Source organism: Zonotrichia leucophrys, chromosome Z (genome assembly GCF_028769735.1).
Source record: "Zonotrichia leucophrys gambelii isolate GWCS_2022_RI chromosome Z, RI_Zleu_2.0, whole genome shotgun sequence".
NCBI lineage: Eukaryota > Metazoa > Chordata > Aves > Passeriformes > Passerellidae > Zonotrichia > Zonotrichia leucophrys.
The window spans coordinates 2,631,729-2,651,871 of NC_088200.1; the positions used below are offsets into that span (position 1 = coordinate 2,631,729).

The 20,143-nt window shown below is 43.6% G+C and overlaps 1 protein-coding gene across 4 annotated transcripts in view; it reads left to right on the forward strand.

Moving 5' to 3' along the window:
• Window positions 1-745: 745 nt before the first annotated feature.
• The window catches only part of EPG5 (ectopic P-granules 5 autophagy tethering factor), a 55,410-nt gene continuing 36,012 nt past the window's right edge, over window positions 746-20,143 (forward strand). For all 4 annotated transcript variants that reach the window (XM_064735574.1, XM_064735576.1, XM_064735575.1 and 1 more), the window contains exons 1-14: window positions 746-840; window positions 4,426-5,343; window positions 7,529-7,772; window positions 8,581-8,717; window positions 9,281-9,388; window positions 10,361-10,434; window positions 12,159-12,267; window positions 12,576-12,690; window positions 13,187-13,337; window positions 14,207-14,362; window positions 14,716-14,873; window positions 18,338-18,492; window positions 19,039-19,179; window positions 19,371-19,535. In XM_064735574.1, coding sequence (XP_064591644.1) covers window positions 793-840; window positions 4,426-5,343; window positions 7,529-7,772; window positions 8,581-8,717; window positions 9,281-9,388; window positions 10,361-10,434; window positions 12,159-12,267; window positions 12,576-12,690; window positions 13,187-13,337; window positions 14,207-14,362; window positions 14,716-14,873; window positions 18,338-18,492; window positions 19,039-19,179; window positions 19,371-19,535 — 2,679 coding nt within the window. In that variant the 5' untranslated portion in view covers window positions 746-792. The remainder of the gene's footprint in view (window positions 841-4,425; window positions 5,344-7,528; window positions 7,773-8,580; window positions 8,718-9,280; window positions 9,389-10,360; window positions 10,435-12,158; window positions 12,268-12,575; window positions 12,691-13,186; window positions 13,338-14,206; window positions 14,363-14,715; window positions 14,874-18,337; window positions 18,493-19,038; window positions 19,180-19,370; window positions 19,536-20,143) is intronic.

The window sequence follows — 20,143 nt, forward strand, 5'->3', positions numbered from 1 at the left end:
CCCATGCAGTGTCTGTCTGTCCCTATGGAGTGTCTGTGTGTTCCCAAGGAGTGTCTGTCCATCCCCATAGAGTGTCTTTGTGTCCCTATGAGTGTCTGTCTGCCCCCATAGTGTCTGTCTGTCCCAAGAAGTGTCTATGTGTCCCCACGGAGCGTCTGTCTGTCCCCATGAAGTGTCTGTGTGTCCCTATGAGTGTCTGTCTGCCCCCACAGGGTGTGTATCTGTCCCGATGAGGGTCTTCTGTGTGTCCCTGTGAGTGTCTGTGTGTTCCCATGGATGTCTGTCTGTCCCTATGAGTGTTTGTCTGTCCTCATGAGTGTCTGTTCGTCCCCACGGAGTGTCTGTCCGCCCACACGGAGTGTCTATCTGTCCCCAAGAAGCGTATGCATGTCCCTCTGAGTGCCTGTGTGTCCCCACAGAGTGTCAGTGTGTCCCCATGGAGGGTCTGTGTGTCCCCACGGAGTGTCTGTGTGTCCCCACGGAGTGCCTGTGTGTCCCCACGGAGTGTCTGTGTGTCCCCACAGAGTGTCTGTCTCTCCCCACCGACGCTCTCTGGGCCCGCCCCCCCTCCGCTCCCTCAGCCCCCGGCCCCTCCCCCAGCCCCCGGCCCCTCCCCGTCCCTCCCTCATGGCCGAGGCCCCGCCCCACCCCAGCCGCGCCCTGTGATTGGCCAGCGCGGCAGGGGCGTGTCCCGCCGCCCATAGCTGTGTGTGATTGGGCGGCGCGGCGGGGGCGTGTCCCGCCGCCCGTACCTGCGCGGCCCGGAGCCGCCTGAGCGCGGGGAGCGGGGCCATGGCCGAGGCCGTGCGACCCCCGCGCCGCGCCCGCTCCCGCCCCAAGGTAACGGCACCGGCACCGGGGGGGGCTCGGGGCGTGCTCCGCCGCCGCTGGGCCGAGGGAGCGACCCGCGTGTGGGGGTGGCCGCGCCAGGCCGTGTTTACATCCGTGTTTGTGCGGCCTCTAATGGTGGAGGGTGGAGAGTGGGGGAGCGTATCTGGGTGATGTTGTTGTGTTTTTGTTGGTTTTTTTTTGTTTCGTAAAAAGATTCCTGCTGTTCTGCACTCCGTATCCGTGGGTTTTGTAGTGTTTGCCAGGCGTGTGAGGGTGGTGACAGGCCTTGTGCTGTAGCAGGATGTAAACAAGGTTTTTTCTTACCTTGTCCTGCGGCCTCCTCAGGGGTCCCGTGTCCTGTGGGAGAGCTGAGGGAATGTGCAGCGCTGGAGCTCACCCGCATGTACAGTGTTTCACTGTAGTGTGGGCAGACAGTCCTGCAGACAGAGCTGGGGCTGCTCAGCTGCACCAGAGAAGCTCCAGGGACACCTGAGAGCCCCTGCCAGGGCCTGCAGGGGCTCCAGGAGAGCTGCACAGCCCCTGGGGACAAGGCAGGCAGGGACAGCAGCCAGGCAATGGCTCCCAGGACCAGAGGGCAGGGACAGATTTTGGCCCATTGGGAATGAGGAATTGCTGGCTGGGAGGGTGGGCAGGCCCTGGCCCAGGGTGCCCAGAGCAGCTGTGGCTGCCCCTGGATCCCTGGTAATATTCAAGATCAGGCGGGACAGGGCTTGGAGAAATCTGGAATAGTGGAAGATGTCCCTGCCTATGGCAGGGGATGGAATGAGATGTGCTTTAAGTTCCTTTCCAACCTAGATCGTTTAGTGATTCTGTGATACTCCATCTTGTCTAAGTTTGGCTTTGAAATGCTGAGAACATGATGCTGTGTGTAACTCGTGATAGTGCTACTTCTTTTTAAGTTGGCACTGCAGTTTTTAAGTATCACTCTTCCTAGGTTTTTATTCTGCGTGTGTTTCTTGTTCATGATATTAGTACTGACAGCTTTCTGAAGGCTTTATTTTCTTTAGCCAGAATGTTTGTGGGAATGATTTGAACTACCTGACAAAGTGGAAATGTTTTCCTTGGTTCCTTGGCCTCTTTCTTCTTGTCCCTATGGACAACCATATAGAGCAAGGGCATTGAAGTCATGACTGTCAAAGCTCTTTGAAAACACTGAATTAATCGACCAGTGTTCTGTAAAACCAGAGTTAAATCTAAGTGTCAAGTGTGGGTGTGCTTCCTGAAGGGAAGGCAAGTAAAGATTGCAGGGAAAAGCAATCCCAGAAGAATTACTGTGCTGTTGTTTTGGTTTTGGTTCAGCCCCCTGTCGTGTGCAAGGCAGTCAGACCTTCAGAGTGCTGCCTAAGAGAATTGGTTCCCTGCAGGAAGGTGGTGAGTCATGGATGACACTGCTGTTTCATTAAGGACATGTGTGTGGTGACTGCAGTCTTCAGCCATCCCTTGCAGGTGAAATTCACTGAGAAACAATTCTCTGGAGGTGTCACATGTGAGAACCCTGAATTCTCCAGTGCTGCACACGACCCATTTCTGGTATTTCTGTTGCTATTACTGTGCTCACTTCTGTTAATACCCGGGCGTGCCTGAGGATGCAGTTTGCAGGTCAGTCACATTGAGGAGTTTTCCATTCCCATGCCACAGGAAAAGCTGTAATGCAATCCTCTGAAAAGCTGGAATTCCTGTGAGCTGAGAGAAAGGCTGGCTCAGCTGCAGAGCTGCCAAGTGGTGGAGTGGAGCCCAGGGCTTTCTGACAATGGTAGCCCCAAAGTTAAACTTGTGCAGCATCAGGCATGGGGCAAGGCTGAGGAGCAGCTGCCATTTTCCCATCCCTGGGAGTGTTCCAGGCCAGGTTGGACGGGGCTTGGATGACCTGGTCCAGTGGAAGTGTCCCTGCCTCTGGAAAGGTTGGAATGAGATGGTCTTCAAGGTCCCTTAAAGCCAAACCATTCTGGGGTTCTTTCATATGTGGCTTAAGCAGAATTTTCCTCTGTGTTAGTTCAGAACTTGATTTCTCTCATTCTTTTTCAGATGAAATCTCTTTCAAAAGTTGTGCCATTTATTTTGCCTAGGAGAGTGAGAACTGAAAGGCACATCATAAATTTTAAAAAAGAGCTGTGTCTGGCAGGGGTGCAGGGTGATACTGAGAGATAAAGGGAGTTTATTCTGTATGAGGAGTGCAAGAGGAAACGTTGAGATTGTAGAGGGAGAGGACCAGCATGTGTTTGTGTGAAATATGTGGATCAATACACTGAACAAATACGATTTAGTGATACAGTATCCTGTGGACATTATTGACTTTGAGGTAATTGTCAGGAGATGCTTATTATGACAAGTCCTGGCTTACAGAATTGCACTGATGTATTTTTAGCCTCTCACCTGCAGCTTTAGGTAGTGAGTCAGAGCTGTTTTATGATCAGAAGTGTTTACAGCTTTTAATACACCAGAAAGCAGTATGAAGCCCAAGCCAGAGTAATTTCTTTTTTTTGTAAAGGACCTATGACCATATGTTCAGAGTAAAATTAGCCTTGACATCAAGGTGTTCTTGATCAATAGTGCCTTGATTTGGGCTGTTTTCATTTATGCTTTCTCTTAAGGGAAAAACATACAGGTGTTTAGTAAAATTATATGTGATACTGCAAGCAGGTTTCCAGAACTGTGGTCTTTTTCCTATTATTATTTCCCCAAAGTTGAAAGCTTGTACTCATTTCACCTGTGTTCATTGTTACATTATCTGGGTCATCCAAAAGTGGAGCACTGTGACCTAACTCCTCAGTTTTGCTCCTAATAAAGTGCTAGATCTACACAATTTACAGATTGGCTAATCACTGTGCCAACGAATTGGCAAATGATTTACAGATTATCAAAATCTTAGTTCATTTCCTATGCTGTTGTTTTTGGAAAGGAAGTTAATCTACGTTTTAGATTAGATTTATGGGAATTGTTGAGCCTCAAACTAATTGCAATTTTAAATTGATTAACAGTTCTGATGGCACTGTTAAGTTTTTCTGTGTCTCCAGTGTGTTTTGCCTGCTGAAAATAGGTATTTCAGTAATTGTTCAGATGTTGCCATGGTTTTAGAATGTAGCTAAGGGTTACATTCTAGACTTGCTTTGTTCTGAAATTACTGTTTTGAAAATATTTTTCCAGTCACTAAAATATTATGTAAAACTTAAGATGGATCTGAATCACAGAGTAATTTCTTTTTCTTTTTTTTTCCTGTCAATAGGTGAAATTGAGTAACTCTTCTTAGGTGTCAGGGACCTGTTGTGTTGATTGTTTTCTGTGTTGATGAAACAGTCTGTTCTGTGATATTTATAGATTTTTGCTTAGAAATGTTGAAGCCTTGTGCAAGAGCACAAAACCACACAGTGGTAGACAGTCTTCATAGGGCCGCTAAAGGACAGGGATTTGTTTGGTATATTTATTTTTATCTTTAATATTATGAAAATTAATATGTTTAAAAGGGCTTTTGGAGTCATAATGCTGACAAATACTACTTTTGGTGTTGGTGGGATTTGGGATGCAAGATGAAGGGATTCACTTGGTAGTGACACTGTTAATTTTTTATTTTCTTAGGAAAAAAAGAAAAGAAGTAATGAGGAGCCCCAGGTACAAGAGCCTGATGATGTTTTCCTGCCTCCTGTGGCAGAAGGGTCTTCTCAAGCCGGGAGAGTGCAAGTGGAACATACTGCAGAATTCACAGAAATTCAGCTCAGAGATGAAGTAGAAAATAGAACAACTGTAACTGATGTGTCTGACACCCCCCAAAATCAATTATCCTCAGCAAGTGAAGGGGCTCTGGCAGTGGCTCTGGAGCCTCCCAAAGATGCAGAAGAGGTCAAAGCTGATCCTTCCCAGGAGGAATGTGTGGGGGGCGTTGAGAAGAGCAAGTTGGACAAACCTCAGAGCCCGGTGGAGGCAGGTGCAAGTGGATCTAGAAATTCTGACTTTCTGAGCAGTACCTTTCAGTCCAGTACTGCTCCCCCTCTGTCCGTGATGGGCTTTGTGCAGGGCAGAAGAGCTGAAAACCGACCAGACTTCAGAGATCCTCTCTCCAGCTCTTCAGAGAAGCTTCCCCCCAGCACGTCCCAGCGCCCCGAGAAGTGCAGGGCGCGCGTTCCGCGGCCGGTGTACCCAGACCTGTCCCTGGAGCTGTCCTACGAGAAGCCCACCATCATGGCAGTGAAGCCCCTGCTGCACCACGAGCGGCTGTACCCAGAGCTGCCCTCCGAGCCGGAGCTGGTGCCTTTCACCAGGGAGCAGCTGAAGATCTTTGAGCCCTGCTCCTGGCTGGAGAACGTCGACTCCTACGCCGAGGAGTTTGAGAGCGTGGCTCACCAGGACAGGCATGAGTTCTACGAGCTGCTCCTGAACTACATGCGCTGCAGGAAGCAGCTGCTCTTGGCTGAGGCAGAGCTGCAGGCCATGGCAACAGACTGCCAAAATGTGAAGGGGAGGTTATGGACTTTCAAGGAACAGCAGAAGACTGTGCAGGTGCTGTTGCTGAAGCTGCTTTTGAGCCCAAATTATTTGGAAGTTAACTTTACTTGCCAGGTTTATCATAGTTGAGGTGTTTTGTTGTAAAAGAATCACAGAATGTTAAGAGTTGACGGGGGGACTTAAAAATCATCTAGTTCCAGCCCTGCTTTCTATGGGCAGGAACACCTCACACTAGACCAGGTTGTTCAAGGCCTTATCCAACCTGGCTTTGAGCACTGCCAGGATTGGGGCAACCTTCCTGGGCTGCCTGTGCCAGTGTCTCACCACAGCCACAGTAAAGGGCTTTTTTTCTTAATAACTAGCCTAAATTACCCCTTGTTTCAGTTTAATCCCTTTAGTCCTTGGTTCCTTGACCTCTTTCTTGTTGTCCTGTTCTGTAGTAACAGAACTACAGTTACTGTTACTACAGTTCCTGGTGAAGAATCCTTGTCCAGCTTCCCTTTAAGCCCCTTCCAGATACTGGAAGGGGATGTGAAGTCTCTACACTCCTCCAGGCTGAGCAGCCCCACCTTTCTCAGACTGTCTTCATAGGGAATCCTCCAGTCCTCTTACCAACTTCTGTGCTTCCTCTGGACTTTGTCTGGCGCTAAAGTTCCATGTCCAGAGATTATTGCATTTGCTTTCTGTCTCTCCTCTGAGCCCCAGTACTTCAGAATATCATCTTCTTGAGACTTAAGACAGTTTGTCATTTGATTTTTGACCTCTGATGTGTGCAGGGCAGTGGGATATACATTGGTGATTTCTTCTGGAGTCAGAAAGGATGAGCTGTGTACACCCAGTTCTGTCCGTGGTGTCAGGTGAAGTTTCCCAGCACTCCAGGCAGATGTGGGCACAATGGTGGAGTGACTGTAGCACTGATGTCCCATCTGGCCTGCTGCCAAGTGTAGGGACAGTTTCCATCGATGTCATTCCTGCTGCAGGGAGCTCGAGTCGTGCTCAGGAGCAGCCCCAACTCAGAGGGAGCACTAGGGCTCCCTGATCCATTTGCAGTAACTTGTTCCATAAGTGTAGCTGTGGTTTTTCTTACCTCCAGAATGGTCTTGGTACTCTGTAACATTTTTGCCTGCAAACCAGAGAGGTTTATGGAGCTCTTTGGGGCACACATCAGAAAAGTTTTCCCCCAGACTCCTTCTGTGACACTTGCCTTTGGAGCTCAGCATTACAGTGGGAGTGAATGAAATTGTTCTGATGCTGTTTATAGCCCACACATCATCAGAATTGTCCAAAGGTGCTCTACACCTATGCATAGGGTAGATTTTACTCTTTCTGTGAGTGCAGTTCATCAGAGTTGAGGAACTGAACATACCTGAATTCTTTCCTTTTTCTTGGGGAATACCACTGAGCCTCACTGGATTCTGAGGTTTGCCCTGATCGTTTTCTGTACCAAAAGCAATTTTGGCTTCACTCTTGCGTCTTCTAATGCCACAATAGAGTTGTGTAAGATTGCTACTTGCTTTATTTCATCTCAATTCACTATATATTTATTTTGTGTACAGAATAATTTTTGTCTTTATACCAATTGAAAACTCTTACTCTACTAATTTAGGAAACACAGGGATGCTTTCAAGGTAAGCTTTCACAGTGCTGGCTCTTAGGAATGTTTCCTTATTGCATAAAAGATTAACAGGAATGTTATTTATTGTAGGAATAGCAGGAATGTTATTTATTGTATTTTTCTTGTGCTGAAAAAGTAGAGATGAGGCAGAGGAAAATATTTTGAACATGCAGTAGGGAATTGCTGGAAATTATTTGTCCTGGGAGTTTGGGAAATATTTATCTCATTCCGGTGAATGTTTTAGCTTTAAAATAACAGGTCCAAATATGTATGGACATCTGTAAACTAAGAAGCAGGTGCACTCACTGGGAGTGAGACACCTGGTTTTCTTCTCATCTCTCAATGCTGCAGGCAAGTAACTCCTGGCTGGTTCCAAACCGAAGTTACCTAGGGTTCATGAAATATTTTTTCTTCAGAAGTCAAAGATATGAATCTTCAGTGCTTGGCACCTCTCAGAAGCACATAGGATATTGCCAAATATTTGTCTTTTCCATTTATGAAATGTCCCCTTTTATGAAAGCCTTGAAATCTGTTTAAGAGAGGGTTATATCGTGATTGATTTCAGCTGGGCTGACCCAACAAAATGTCAGAGCTACTGACACAAAATATTTGCTCTCTTTTCAGGGTGTGTGTGCAGATCAGTGCAAGGTGACAGGCCACCACCGCTACCAGACAGTGGAGCTGAACGAGGGCGTGCTGGGGGAGCTGAGGAAGCTCTTTGAGGCCAAAGCAGAGCACGTGCACCAGACCCTGGCGCTGCACTCATACACCTCGGTGCTGTCCCGCTTGCAGGTGGAGTCCTACGTTTACAGGCTGCTCAGCAGCTCGTCCCTGCTGAGATCCGTGGCCCTGCAGCAGCAGGAACAAGGTGTGTTTGCTGTGCTCCCAGTCCTGCTCAGGGTGCCAGCACCTTGTGTGTGGATGGAGTTTTGGGCTCTTGTGGTGGAGTTTGTGTTACAAAAAACTGTTAGTCTTCTGTAGGGATCAGTGAAAGTTTTTTCTCACAGGAAAATGTCCAATTGTCTTGACTTTATCACCTGGGCAGTAAAAGCTGAATGCAGAAGTTCTGTCTGAGCTGCAGACTGACACTCATTACTGTTCTGAAACACTGTGTGGATGGAACACCTAAATTCTCAATATTTTTTTGTCCAAGGCAATATCTGATACAGTTCTTTTTCCTAATTCTAAAATGAGCTGGATATTTTTCCTACTTTACTTTCTCTTGGAAGGCCATTTGAAATCTTAAGCTCTTAATATTTAGAACTATCTTTTTGGTTTTCATCCTGAGTGTTTTGTTTGAGTTTGTGCCAATATAATCTTTTAGCTAAAGTATTTCTCCTCCTCCTGGCCCAGATATTTTTCTTTCTTATTGCTCCTCCGTTTGCACTCTACCTCTCAGATGGTTTATGTGCATGGTAAATGGTTCTTAAAAAGCTGATGTTGAGGGAAGGCCTTTTGTGAGAATAACCACAGTATATTCTTCTTATAATTAGTGTCCAGAGCTTAATTACAAGATTAAACAAAGTGCTCTTAAGTATTCTCTTCTGACAGATTTAGTGTTGAAATGTCTTTTTGTCTGCTCTCATACAGAGAGCAGTCTTATGTCCAGCCCCAAACCCATTTTTCATGCTGCTACTTCTTGTCAAAGCTTCATTAATTCTGTTTTTAATTTGCAGTTTCAAAGCAGTCAGAAAATCTCTCTTCAGACCTGAGCCATCTGAAGGAATGTATCAGTGTCCTTTTCAGCTTCACTCGCAGGGTCATTGAAGATCCTCAGTTTCACAGTGACCTTCTCATGTGGCTGCAGAGACTGGTGAGGGAGTAGGCATGGATATATCTGATCCAACACACAGGTTGAATTCAGGAATAATTTCTGGAAGTGTTACTGTTTCGCTTCCTGTCTTGTGGGCAATGTGTTTTTTTGATGGGGTTTGTTCTGTTTGGGGAACAGAATCTCTTAGCAGATCTTTAGAATTGATTCCCTTGTCTGAAAAAATCAAGTAGCTTTACTGAGGATTGGCACTTGAGCAGCCAACACTACTCACAGTGAAGTTAATAATACTCATTGTGCTTTTACTTATTTTGAAATTAGAGCTGTTCAGACTTGCCGTGTTGGAGAAACCTTTGTTCCTGCCAATTTCTAAATGAATTAGATTTTAATGCAGTTGTAGAAGAAATAGTTACTTAACACCAAAAAAATGGTTTGTGGCTCATAAGGCAAGCAAACAGATTTTAAATATTGTTCTACTGTAACATGCTCTGAAAATGCAGGTTTGTTAGAAAGGGTGAGAAATGAACAATGTTACTCTAGTTAGCAAGACTGTGAGGAAATGAACTTCAGGGTTATTTAGCTGATTTCAATGCATTTCCCTGTAGGTGTCTGTGCTGCAGAGAATTGGCTGTCCAGGTGACCATCTCTTCCTCTTCAACCACATCCTTCGGTGTCCAGCTGGCGTCAGCGAGTGGGCTTGTCCATTCATCCAGGTGTGAATGTTTAATTCTTTACTGGCAGCCGGTTGGAGTGGGACTGGCCTGGGTAGGGGAGGAGAGTGTCTTGTGCCTGCTTAATCCCTCATGACTGCCTTTCCAGATGTGTGCAATCATGGTGGCAGGGAGGGGTTTGTCAGGGAATACGTTTTTCCCTGTTAGGACAACCATGTGCAGGTTGACATGGGAACACACTTCACTCTTGACTGGAGAGATTCCATGAAAGGGAGTCAAGGCCTTATGGACCAGGATTTGGGAGTGTTCTCCAAAAAGTGGAAGGCATACTTAGACTTCAGCTGTATGTAAAAAGTGAGATTGGAGTCAGCTCTGTGCTGTGTAAGGGGTCAGGAGGAACAGATTTTTTTGTATCCTATGCATTGAAGTGGGACTGGTTTCCCTGGAAAGTTCAGGGACAAAGGAAAGAGTTCACTTTGTCTAGGTCAGACGGATTGTGGATATCCAAAGGCACCAGGGTGTTTTTCAAAGAACATATTTGCCCTTCTATGAGGAGAAAACATTGGAATCTAGTTACAGGAAAATTTAACTAAAAGGAAAGGCAAACAATGCAGTAGAAGTATAGAATAAATTAGCTTGGGAAAGACCCTTAATACCATTGAGTCCAATTAACCTAATGTGGTAGGATTTTGTCTTCCCCTGTGCTCAGTGTCTGAATTACCCCTGGTGCCCAGACCTACATGTGGCACAAAGAGAGAGGTTGTCTTTTTTTTTTTGTGCAGCTTTTGATTTGGGTTTTTCCCCTCCCACCCCTCCTTTAATTTTTCTCAGTAATTCTTTTGGACAAGTCACAGTATTTTGCCATGGCAATACTTTGTCCAGGGTGTGGATGCTGTCATTTATGGATTCTTCTAAGTCTTAACAAAAAGCTAATGAGAAATGTGAATTTCTCTGCTGAGAATAATTTGCCTTTTGCTTATTTACATTTACTTAGATTTTTGCATTTAATTTCAGATTAAAGTCTTGGGTAACCCATCGGGTGTCTTTCATTTCATGCAATCTCTTGCCTTGCTTATGTCTCCTGTCAAGTAAGTATGAACATGATTTTATAAATATGTTCTGATTATTTTAGAATAGAAAACACAACATACAATCTACTTGTAAAAGTCTGAAAGTTCATTGCAGGCAAAGTCATAAAAGTGGGCGCAAATAGATTCACAGTTTAAATCAAGGTCTTTTTACTCATTCATCTTAAAATTCAGCCTTGGCAGTACCTCCTTTTGCTGTACACAGTATGATGCAGCTTTCTTTCAGCTGTGAAGACTGACAAACCCACACATTTTGTTACTGTGGCTTCTGAAATATCTCTTGCTTTGCTGAGAACTGAAAAACCTGTGGCCTGTTTTTTATACTGTCTCCTCTTTTTATACTCTCTGCTGCAATAGAATCCCCTGAGTAAAGGTGTTGAGATGGTGTACACACTGATTGGGCATCTCGATATATTTTTCATCCTTTAAAAAAAAATTTAAAAAAAAAATCTAGTAGGAATGTGGTGCTTGGAGAAGGTAGTTAATGAAATCACTCACAAGTGAAAGCAATTATGTTCTCCAGATAAATTACATAACTTGCCTCTTCCTCTGCCCAGATTTTGAGGTCAAAGAATCAAACTGTGGGTGTTTAGGGTTGTCACTGTGCTCTTGATAGATTGGGTCTGGGTTAAGTGGGAGTCTTGTTATTGAAAGTTATTATTTTAAAGGGTTTTATTGTTACATTTAATTTCTAGAACTGCCTGGGAAAACCAGTGTATCTTGAGGGAATGTGTGTTGCCAGTGTGTTTTGACACTTGTGTTTGGAACAAGCGCCAACTTAATGTGCCTGGGGTGCTGCTCTAAATGCTGATACCAGAACTCAGAGCCTCCACAGGGTCTGCACTTACTGGTAAAAGAGCTGAGGCTTATCTGTTACAGCTCCTGCATGTCAGGAACCAGGTTATCCTAGAGTCATTTACAATCACAGGATTGTTTAGGCTGGAAAACACCTTTAAGGTTGTTGAGTCCAGCCCTTAACCCAGAACCACTGTGTCCACTGCTGAGCCATGTGTCCTCTGGTGCCACATCCACAAACCTTCTGAACACTTCCAGAGATGTTGACTCCTCCACTGCCCCAAACAATCTGTTGCAGTGCCTGAACAAGTTTCCATGAAAAAATTTTCCCTAATATCTAATCCAAACCTCCTCTAGTGCGACTTGAGGCTGTTTATGCTCCTGTCATTTGTAACTTGGGAGCAGAGTTTGACTCCCCCACAGCTGTCCCCAGGGAACACTGCACTCCTGTCAGGAGCTGTGCAGAGCCACAAGGGCCCCCTGAGCCTCCTTTGCTCCAGGCTCAGCCCCTTCCCAGCTCCCTCAGCCTCTCCTGGGGCTCCAGCCCCTTCCCAGCTCCGTTCCCTGCCCTGGACACGCTCCAGCCCCTCGGTGTCTCTCTTGTGCTGAGGGCCCAGAGCTGTCCCCAGCACTGGAGCTGCCTCAGCAGTGCCGGCACAGGGACAGGCCCTGCCCTGGGGCTGTGTCACAGCCTGGCTGGGACAGCCCAGGGCCCATTGGCCTCCTGCCCCCCTGGGCACTCTGGGCCCATGTCCAGCCCCTGGCACCAGCACCCCCAGGGCCTTCTCTGCCACGCATTTTTCTGCTTTACTTGCTAAATTCTTCCTCTTGCATCTGGATTTTTAATATCTTCCCTTAACTGAAAGGTTATTAAATTCAGAATTTTTAGTTTTCTAATTTTTTACCCTTGATTTTTCGCTTTAAACCAGAAATCGTGTGGATTTCATGTGCCATATGAAACCAAGTGAAAGGAAAAGTTCCTCTTCTTCTGGGAAGGAATCTGGGAACTGGACTCTGGTAGATGAAGGAGGAGAAGAGGTACAGAAGATGACTTCTTTTGCTTCTCTTTGTTTTGTCCTTTATGCTTTTGTTCAAGCTTTATCTTTGTGAAATGAGTGAAGAAAATCTGACTTGGTAAGTTAAAAAGCATGATTTGAATTTGCTTCTATTTTAGTCTCATTTATCTCTGTGGTATAACTAGAGTGGAGCTTCCAGTAATGAGTATTAGCAGAGAGAATTCAAATATTTCAGTTGCTCCTATCAAAACTATAAATTAGTACAATAGTGAAGCCTTTTACTACTGGTTTTACTGTAGAGATACTGAAAATACCTGCATTTATCTATAGGATGAGGATCCTGAAACAAGCTGGATTCTGCTCTTGGAAGATGACTTGATTGCTCTGTTGTCACAGTTCCCATTTCATGAACTCTTTCAGCAGTTCCTCGGGTTTACATCTGAAGGTAAATCACTTGCCAGAGAGTTATTCTTCATTTTGCTTATGCTAATTATATTAATGACTGCCACTGCCAAGAGTGCTACTGTACTGTGAAGCTCTCTGAGAAAAATAATAATGAACCTGTGCAGCAGCTCGCAGGCTATAGAGATGAGCTAGAAGTATATGCCATGTGTATGGGATAAATAAAAACCTCATTGCAATATGCAAAACATTGGAGTCTTTTCCCTTAGTTTGCGTTTGGATGTCAGTTAACTCCCAAAAGTGCTTTCAGAGCTATTTTTCCCCCTCACCTCTTAGTTGTAATTGCTTGCCAGAGGTCTTATTACCTGCATAGTTTATTTGCACTTTCATACTTAGCAGGTATTTATTGTTCATTTCATAAACAAAGCATACATTCCAGTTCACAATATGGTGAATTGTTGATTTGAATGCTTGTTAAGTTACTTAAAAATCCAAAATTCACTTATTTTTTTGGCACTTATTTCGTGTCTCTGTCTTAGGTGCTTATTTTCCTGAAAAAACATCTCCCCAGAAGATGATGAAGATTTTTGCCTTTGCAAACTCCTTAGTGGAACTTTTGTCTGTGGGACTGGAAACGTTTAACAGAGCACGGTACCGGCAGTTTGTGAAGAGAATTGGTCAGCTCATCAAGTAAGAGATTTTTTTTCTCTGTGGAGTGATTTAGTCCATTTTATACGTACATTAGATATTCAGAGCTGCTGAAAAATCCCCAGAACCAACCATAAAACAAACAAATAAGCCCCACCCAAATGGTTCTTAGGTAGGTTTTGCTCTGACATTTGGTCAGTTCAGCATTAGCCAGTCTGGGAGTCTGAAATGGGGAATTGCAAAATGTGAATGCTTTGGGTACAGAGGAGCCAGGTAAGCTGTGGGACATGAGGCTGATATATCAGTGATGTTGTTAGGCTTGTATTGTATACTCAATGAATCCCAACAAATAGGAATTCCTTCAATTTCTCCTATCTATAACCAATGTTACTGCTTTATTTCCTTTCTTACTTAGAATTGTTTTGGGGTTTTTAATTTTCTCCCTGCGAATTGTCCTAATGTTGCAGTAATGTATTTGAAGCCTAAATGCTGCTCTTTATTTTTAAATCTCTAGCATTTACTCTACATGGCTTCTATGAGTGTATTCTCAAGGGAGAGTACAGTCAAATCAGAAACAAAATCCATCTTTTTCTTTGTGTTATGGAGGCAGTAGCTTTCTCAGTGTAATTATTCCCATATGAACTTTCTGCCATTTCATTGTGTACAGTTACCTTAAGGCTCCAAAGGTCACACAGAACAGAATATTGTGCCTTGTGAGCTTGCAAAACCAAGGAAAGAGAACACAGAAATTTGAATGATACAATTTATATAGAAAGCTTCGGGACCCAGAAGGCAAAATGTTGGACATGTCTCTTGTGGCTAGACTCTAATCTGGTTGCCCTTGCCTGTGTTTTCCTGTGATGGTGACATACTTAATGATCTTACATTGTCTTGTTTGCTCTGCTGTGTAGGATGACACTGTGTCATGTGAGTGACCACTGGGCCCAGTATGTTAGTGGCAATAAACAATATGGATCAGTAGAACACCCCTACTCTGTGGAAAAATTGCAGCTGGAGTTTGATGAGCTGTTTTTTAGAGCTGTTCTACATGTTCTGAAGGCAAAAAGGTGGGTAATCTCTTCACTGGCTTAGTTTTGGAGGAGTTGAATACTTGAAAGTGGGATTTGGAGTAGCTTTAAATACTTAATGGTTTAAACAAGACTGAAATAAGTAGGATTTTTCAGTGCATTGGTAGCATCAAGGTGGGGAGGAAGTAGGCCATGAATTGTAGCACCTGACAGAAACTCTGAAATCTTGGTCAGTTCACAGTGAGGTTGGCTCAGAATCTGAGGTGCCAATACACATCCTCACATTCCTAATTCTGCTACATAGCAGAGGTGTGGGCCAGAGATGTCTCCTTTCCAAATGCTGGGATTTGTCAGGGTGGAACTGTTCCTGAGTGCCTCTTCAAATCCCACAGGTTGGGAGTCTGGCTGTTCATGTCTGAGATGCCTTATGGAACCTTGTCCAGCAGCATGCTTTGGAGGCTCTTCTTTGTTATGCACTGCGCTGAGAATGAGCACCTGGAGCAGCTCTGCTCTACTCTTCAACCTGCTGACTACAAGCAGAGACTCAAAGGTAAAATTCCCCCACACAGAACCAATTCTAATCCATTCAGCTGCTGCTGCATCACCTGTGGGTTTAACTCTTTGCAGCTGCATTGTTAAATGCACCCTTGGCAGCATGAGTGATCTGGTGGCTGCTGAAATGTTTTGGGCAGTTCATGGTTTTCCTGTACATGTTTGCCCAAATTGTCATTTAACAGCAACTGATAGATTTCCTGTCCTGGTTTTCTCTGTGGCTGCCTCAGAGCTGCAGGAGTGACATGCAGGAGGTACCTCTTGTGTATTTTTGTATGACTTCCCATCTTGACCTTCAACAGTATTTGGAGAGTGAGGCTTAAATCCTAAAGTACAGACTTCTGTATCACTTAGGGTTGGTGTGGCAATTTTTTTAATTTGTTGGGGTTTTTTTTGGGTTTTTTTTTTGGTGACTGACTGTTGAGCTGCTGATAGTTTTAGAGTCCTCCTTTTTTGCTAATTTTGACTTTAGTAACTCACATTGTGGGAGACTTTTTATCATCCTCACCTATATTTCCTTTATCTCAAGCCTTCTTTTCATGCATTTCTTGTCCTCATCGCACACTTTATTTTTATTTCCTCTTGACTTTTGTCCCATGTTGATCTGCACAGTGAACGTGGTGTCTTCAGCCATAGCAGAACTATTTAGAGGCCAGCTGGAATGCTAGTTTCCCTCTGCTGCTGCTGCATTCATGGATAATATTTCAGGACTTGATTGACAGGGGGCCAGGTAAACAAACAGTTTACTGCTCCCTGCTTTACAGCTTCTTTGCTGTCTTCAGGGAGAGCAGATCTCATTTTTGTCAGTTTCACTTCTCAGCTGGCTGGTGTCCCAGGTAGCTGTTACCCCATGTACCCAGTCTTGGTGGAGAAGCAGGAGAAAATGGTGATTCTGAGAGGTTACTGAGTATCTTGACTCTGTGCAATCTCAGGTAACATTTAAGGCAATTTACACGGAAAGGGAGAGAGATACCAAGATTGTAGTTGTGTGCACTTGATGAGGGGCTGATCTGATAAGCACTTGCCAGCCAAAACAGTAACTGTTACACTGTGTCAGTAGAACATCTTTATTTTTAGTTTTGCTAGAAAATTTTTACTGCATCTATTATGGGTTGCAGTAACAAATACAGACTTTTTTTTTTTAAATATAATTATCTTTTTCAGGCATTCTTTTGCTTCTAGCTAACTTTTATGTTTCAAAGTCCCTGGTATGCTGATTCAGGATTTCTTTATCCTCTTCATTCTCCTCAGTGAGTTCTGTCAGCATAATACTGTTTTTTCACCAGTGTCTAGACCTAGACAGGGAATATCAACAGTTCTTCCATGAAATCCATCTAATCTTCTGAAATATTGTCTTTCAATGAACACTTAACAAATTAAAGCTTAATTTCCTGTAATTTGTACCCTGGAAGATCATGACGTTAACATTCTCTTGGTTTTTTAGTGATTTCCTCTCCTGAATTAAGCATGAGAAAAGGGTGGTGAATCTGCAGGTGGAAGCAAACCTTTGTAATTGATGGAATCTTAGGGCATCAAGTCCATAGGGGTTGGGAGTAGTGCATTTTTGGGATTACCTAAAAAAAGAGGCCAGACAAAATTAAGGGAATAAAAAGCAGTTATATTTATTGAAGGACCTTTAGGTACATTTTGGGCAGACAGTGCCACCCCAGGGGCTGCACTCTATATATGGACAATGGGTCATGGGTTTTCGTATTTTTGTAACTTTGGTCCATTTGCATGTTGGGGGTTAATGTTCCAATTGCAGCTTCAGGTAATGAAGGCATTTACAAGTTTGCTCTCCCCCAATTCACTTTTGTTTACTTTTCAGGGTCTGAGGCAGGAAGGTTGCTTCCCATAATCCCTTGATTCCCAGGCCTAGAGAGGAATTGTTTTGTCCAACCAAAATAGGAAAGCAGTAGCTAACCCTCCATATGGAGTTTAGGGTTATACACTAAAGAATTGCAGGATTACAAATATTTGAAAAATAGAAAAGCTAAAATCCTAAGGCATCAGGAGCATTGTTGCTATTCTAGTGAGTGGCATCCCTGCCCATGGCAGGGATTTTAATCTAGGTAATATTTAATATACCTTTAATCCAAGGATACTATGATTTTATTTGTCATCACAGTTTCCTTGCTGCCAGTAACAAGGTTGGAGGAGTTTGATTTTTAGGGCATCATGAACTTGAGTTGTAGTGTGATTAGAGGAAAGGAATGGGGTCAAGTACCAAGTGGATGGTGAAGATGTTACTTCTCCACTATGAGAGGACAGGATTTAGGGGGAGTTTCTCTGTTTCCCTTAGACCTTGTCCCCATTTTCAGTCCCTTGCTATTGCCTGGTGTGGGTTTGAGGTCAGTGTGGAGCCCACAGCTCACCCCTTCTCACTGTAACCCTGCTGTGCCTTTAACTACAATAATGATGTGGTCTTTTTTAATGTCCTTCTGCATCAAGTTAGAAAAAACAAAAAACAAACCCTGAACTACAAGGGGAAGCAGGGAAACAGAGTTGTGTGTAACTTCTGCATTAAGGATAAAAAATAGCATTAGGAAATGGAGGTGAGTGGATGAGGCACCCCCTGTTTGCCTGCTGTATCTATCAGCAGTGTGGTTTCTCCTACTGTTTGGAAGAAACTGTTTTCTGAAATTGCACAATCCTCTAGCATGCTGTTCCATGAGCTGTTTTGCCTGTACAGGCCTGACCTTCTCAGGTTGGAGTACAGTTGCAAAATTCTTGAAAGCCCTTAAAATAGAATGTAACCTAAGTGCAAGTGTTTGATCACAAGCACGCTGAGCCACGTGTGTGTCCAGTTTAGGGAGCTGTGTGCACAATGGATGCTTTTTCTGTGTGTTCAGCTGCTATGACAAAATCACTGTAAGCAGTGTTTGTTGGCATGTTGAGGGTCAGAGAAGGCATTTCGCTCTGCAAAACTTTTTACAGCTCAAATGCTGCTTCCAGTGCTTGTTTTGCTGCACAGACTCTATTTCAAGTTGTTTGGAAGAAACAAAAAAACCCAAAACATTTTAAAACCCTGTACAGGTTCCTTTGTATCATTACCTTCCTGTTGTCCCACACCCTGAGGAATGGAATGTTTATTTGCTTTTAGCAATATCTCTTTTGGGTTTAAAGAGGAAACTTGCTTTGAATTTGAGTGAAAATATATCTCAGCCTTCCTGCTTGTGCAGGTTCAGTTCTCTGTTTTCAGAGATGGATTCCAAACAAGTGCATCCAGTGTTTTTTCTTGTATTGTATTTGGGAAGCTCAGACTGGCCTTTCTTTGTAGCTCTTGGGTATAATCAAGACCTGGAGCTACATACTTGCAGAATTTTTATTTGTAATTGGCATGGAATGGTCTCAACAGATCACTTCTCTGGGATTTTGAGTGAATAACTATGTAAATGTTGCTGATGTGTGCCCTGCTGCAATTTTACCATGTTTCTTTCACTTGACTTTTTTTTTTCCTAGATCCAGAGCACCTTGCGCAGTTTGAAAAGTATCTCCAGTCAATGAACTGCTCAGAAGAAATTTGTCTGCTCACCACATTTGCTCAGATGGCACAAACCAAACGGGCTGATGTTGATGAGGATTTTATCAAAATCGTTGTTTTGGAGATATATGAGGTGAGTAACGTTACTGGACCATTCACGAAAATGCTCTTTTTATTTGTAACAGTGGAAGGTGTGAAGCTTTCGTGGCCTCTGTGGTTTGTTCTTCCATGGAATTAAAAAAGTGCTGCTTTTTAAAAAAGCTGTGAATTACAATTGCCTGAAGTACTTGTTTTTTTCTGGGAAAAAGAACAACTTCTCTGTAAGCGAAGCCAGAATGAAACAAATAAATAAAAATACATTTATTTTGTTTCATTTTTCTCATGCAGGCCTAACTTGTAGCTTTGGAATTCCTTATGTGGTGTTTTTTCCATTGGTTTTGGTGGGATTATTTTTAGTGCCTTTGGCTGTGTTGTTCTCCTGTTTAGTTTTGGACATTATGTGGCAGTGTGACACAGAACTTTCCTGGTATTTTAGGGCAATCAGTTTCACTTTCCATATGGGCATTTATCAACTTTGTCTGCCATGCCCAAGGAGCAATTTGTTTTCCAAAAGACATTTTATTTCCATGTTAGTGGAGGTCAGCCAGAAGCAATAACTTCTCCCTGCTCATCTTCTCAGGTGTCCTATGTTAGTCTTTCCACAAGGGAGACGTTCTCCAAGGTTGGTCGGGAACTCTTGGGAGCCATTGCCAGCATCCACACACAGATCATTTCTGTGCTGCTGGATCGGATTAGAGAGACCATTGAGAAGGTGGGGATGGTAAGTGCTGATGTCTACAATTTAAATAATCTAAATCAGACACCCAGTTAAACCTAGAGGCCGTACCAGGTTGTTATGAACGGATGTGTTAAAGAGCTCTCTGGGGTTTTTGGTCATACCTCCCTTTGAGATAGCTGATTACTGTTGTGTGCTGAGTACTAATTTGCACTTTTTGCTCTCTTTCCTCAAAGGTTTCTTTATATCTGTTTAAAGAGCTGCCCCTGTACCTGTGGAAGCCTTCTTCATCCGAGATAGCCCTGATCCGTGACTGGTTGTTAAACTACAGCCTGACAGCAGTGGAGAATAAACTGGCTTGCATTATCTTGGAAGGGCTGAACTGGGGCCTTGGTGAGCATGTAGGTATTGAGAAAGGAGCCTTGAACCTTCTCACCTTTTCAGAGCAAAAGTTTAACTCAAATGGGGAGTAGAGCAGAATTTGAAAGCAGTTAATTGCATGCTTTTTACATTATGTCTGTACACCTAATGGCACAAAATGGGAATGTCATAATCATTTTACAACACTGAAGTCTGAAGATTTGCTTGTGCTGCTTTCTTATAGTGCTGCAGCTGAGTTTGAAAGAGATATTTAAGCAGGGATTTTTTCCCTCTCTAAAGGGGGAAATAGCTGACAGGACAATTTTTTATGAATCACATGATTAAAATGCTTTTAGCATTTTAAAAAGCAATGCTTTTTAAAAGCAAATGCTTTTAGCAGAAATAGAGGAATCTTCCAAAAATGTTGAGGAAACTGGTGTGACTGTAGTTTGCATCTAGTCGGTATCTAGGTATGTTTTTCACTGTGCAAGAAAAATAATGATTGAAATGAGACATTTCAAAACTCTGAGCATCATTTAAATGATGGGGAAATATTCCATAATATTGGGTTGCTCCAAGAGCTTTGTGAGTTCAGGGTATAATTGAGAGTGAATGCTATTTCAGAGAAAAACAAAAATAGATTGGGGGA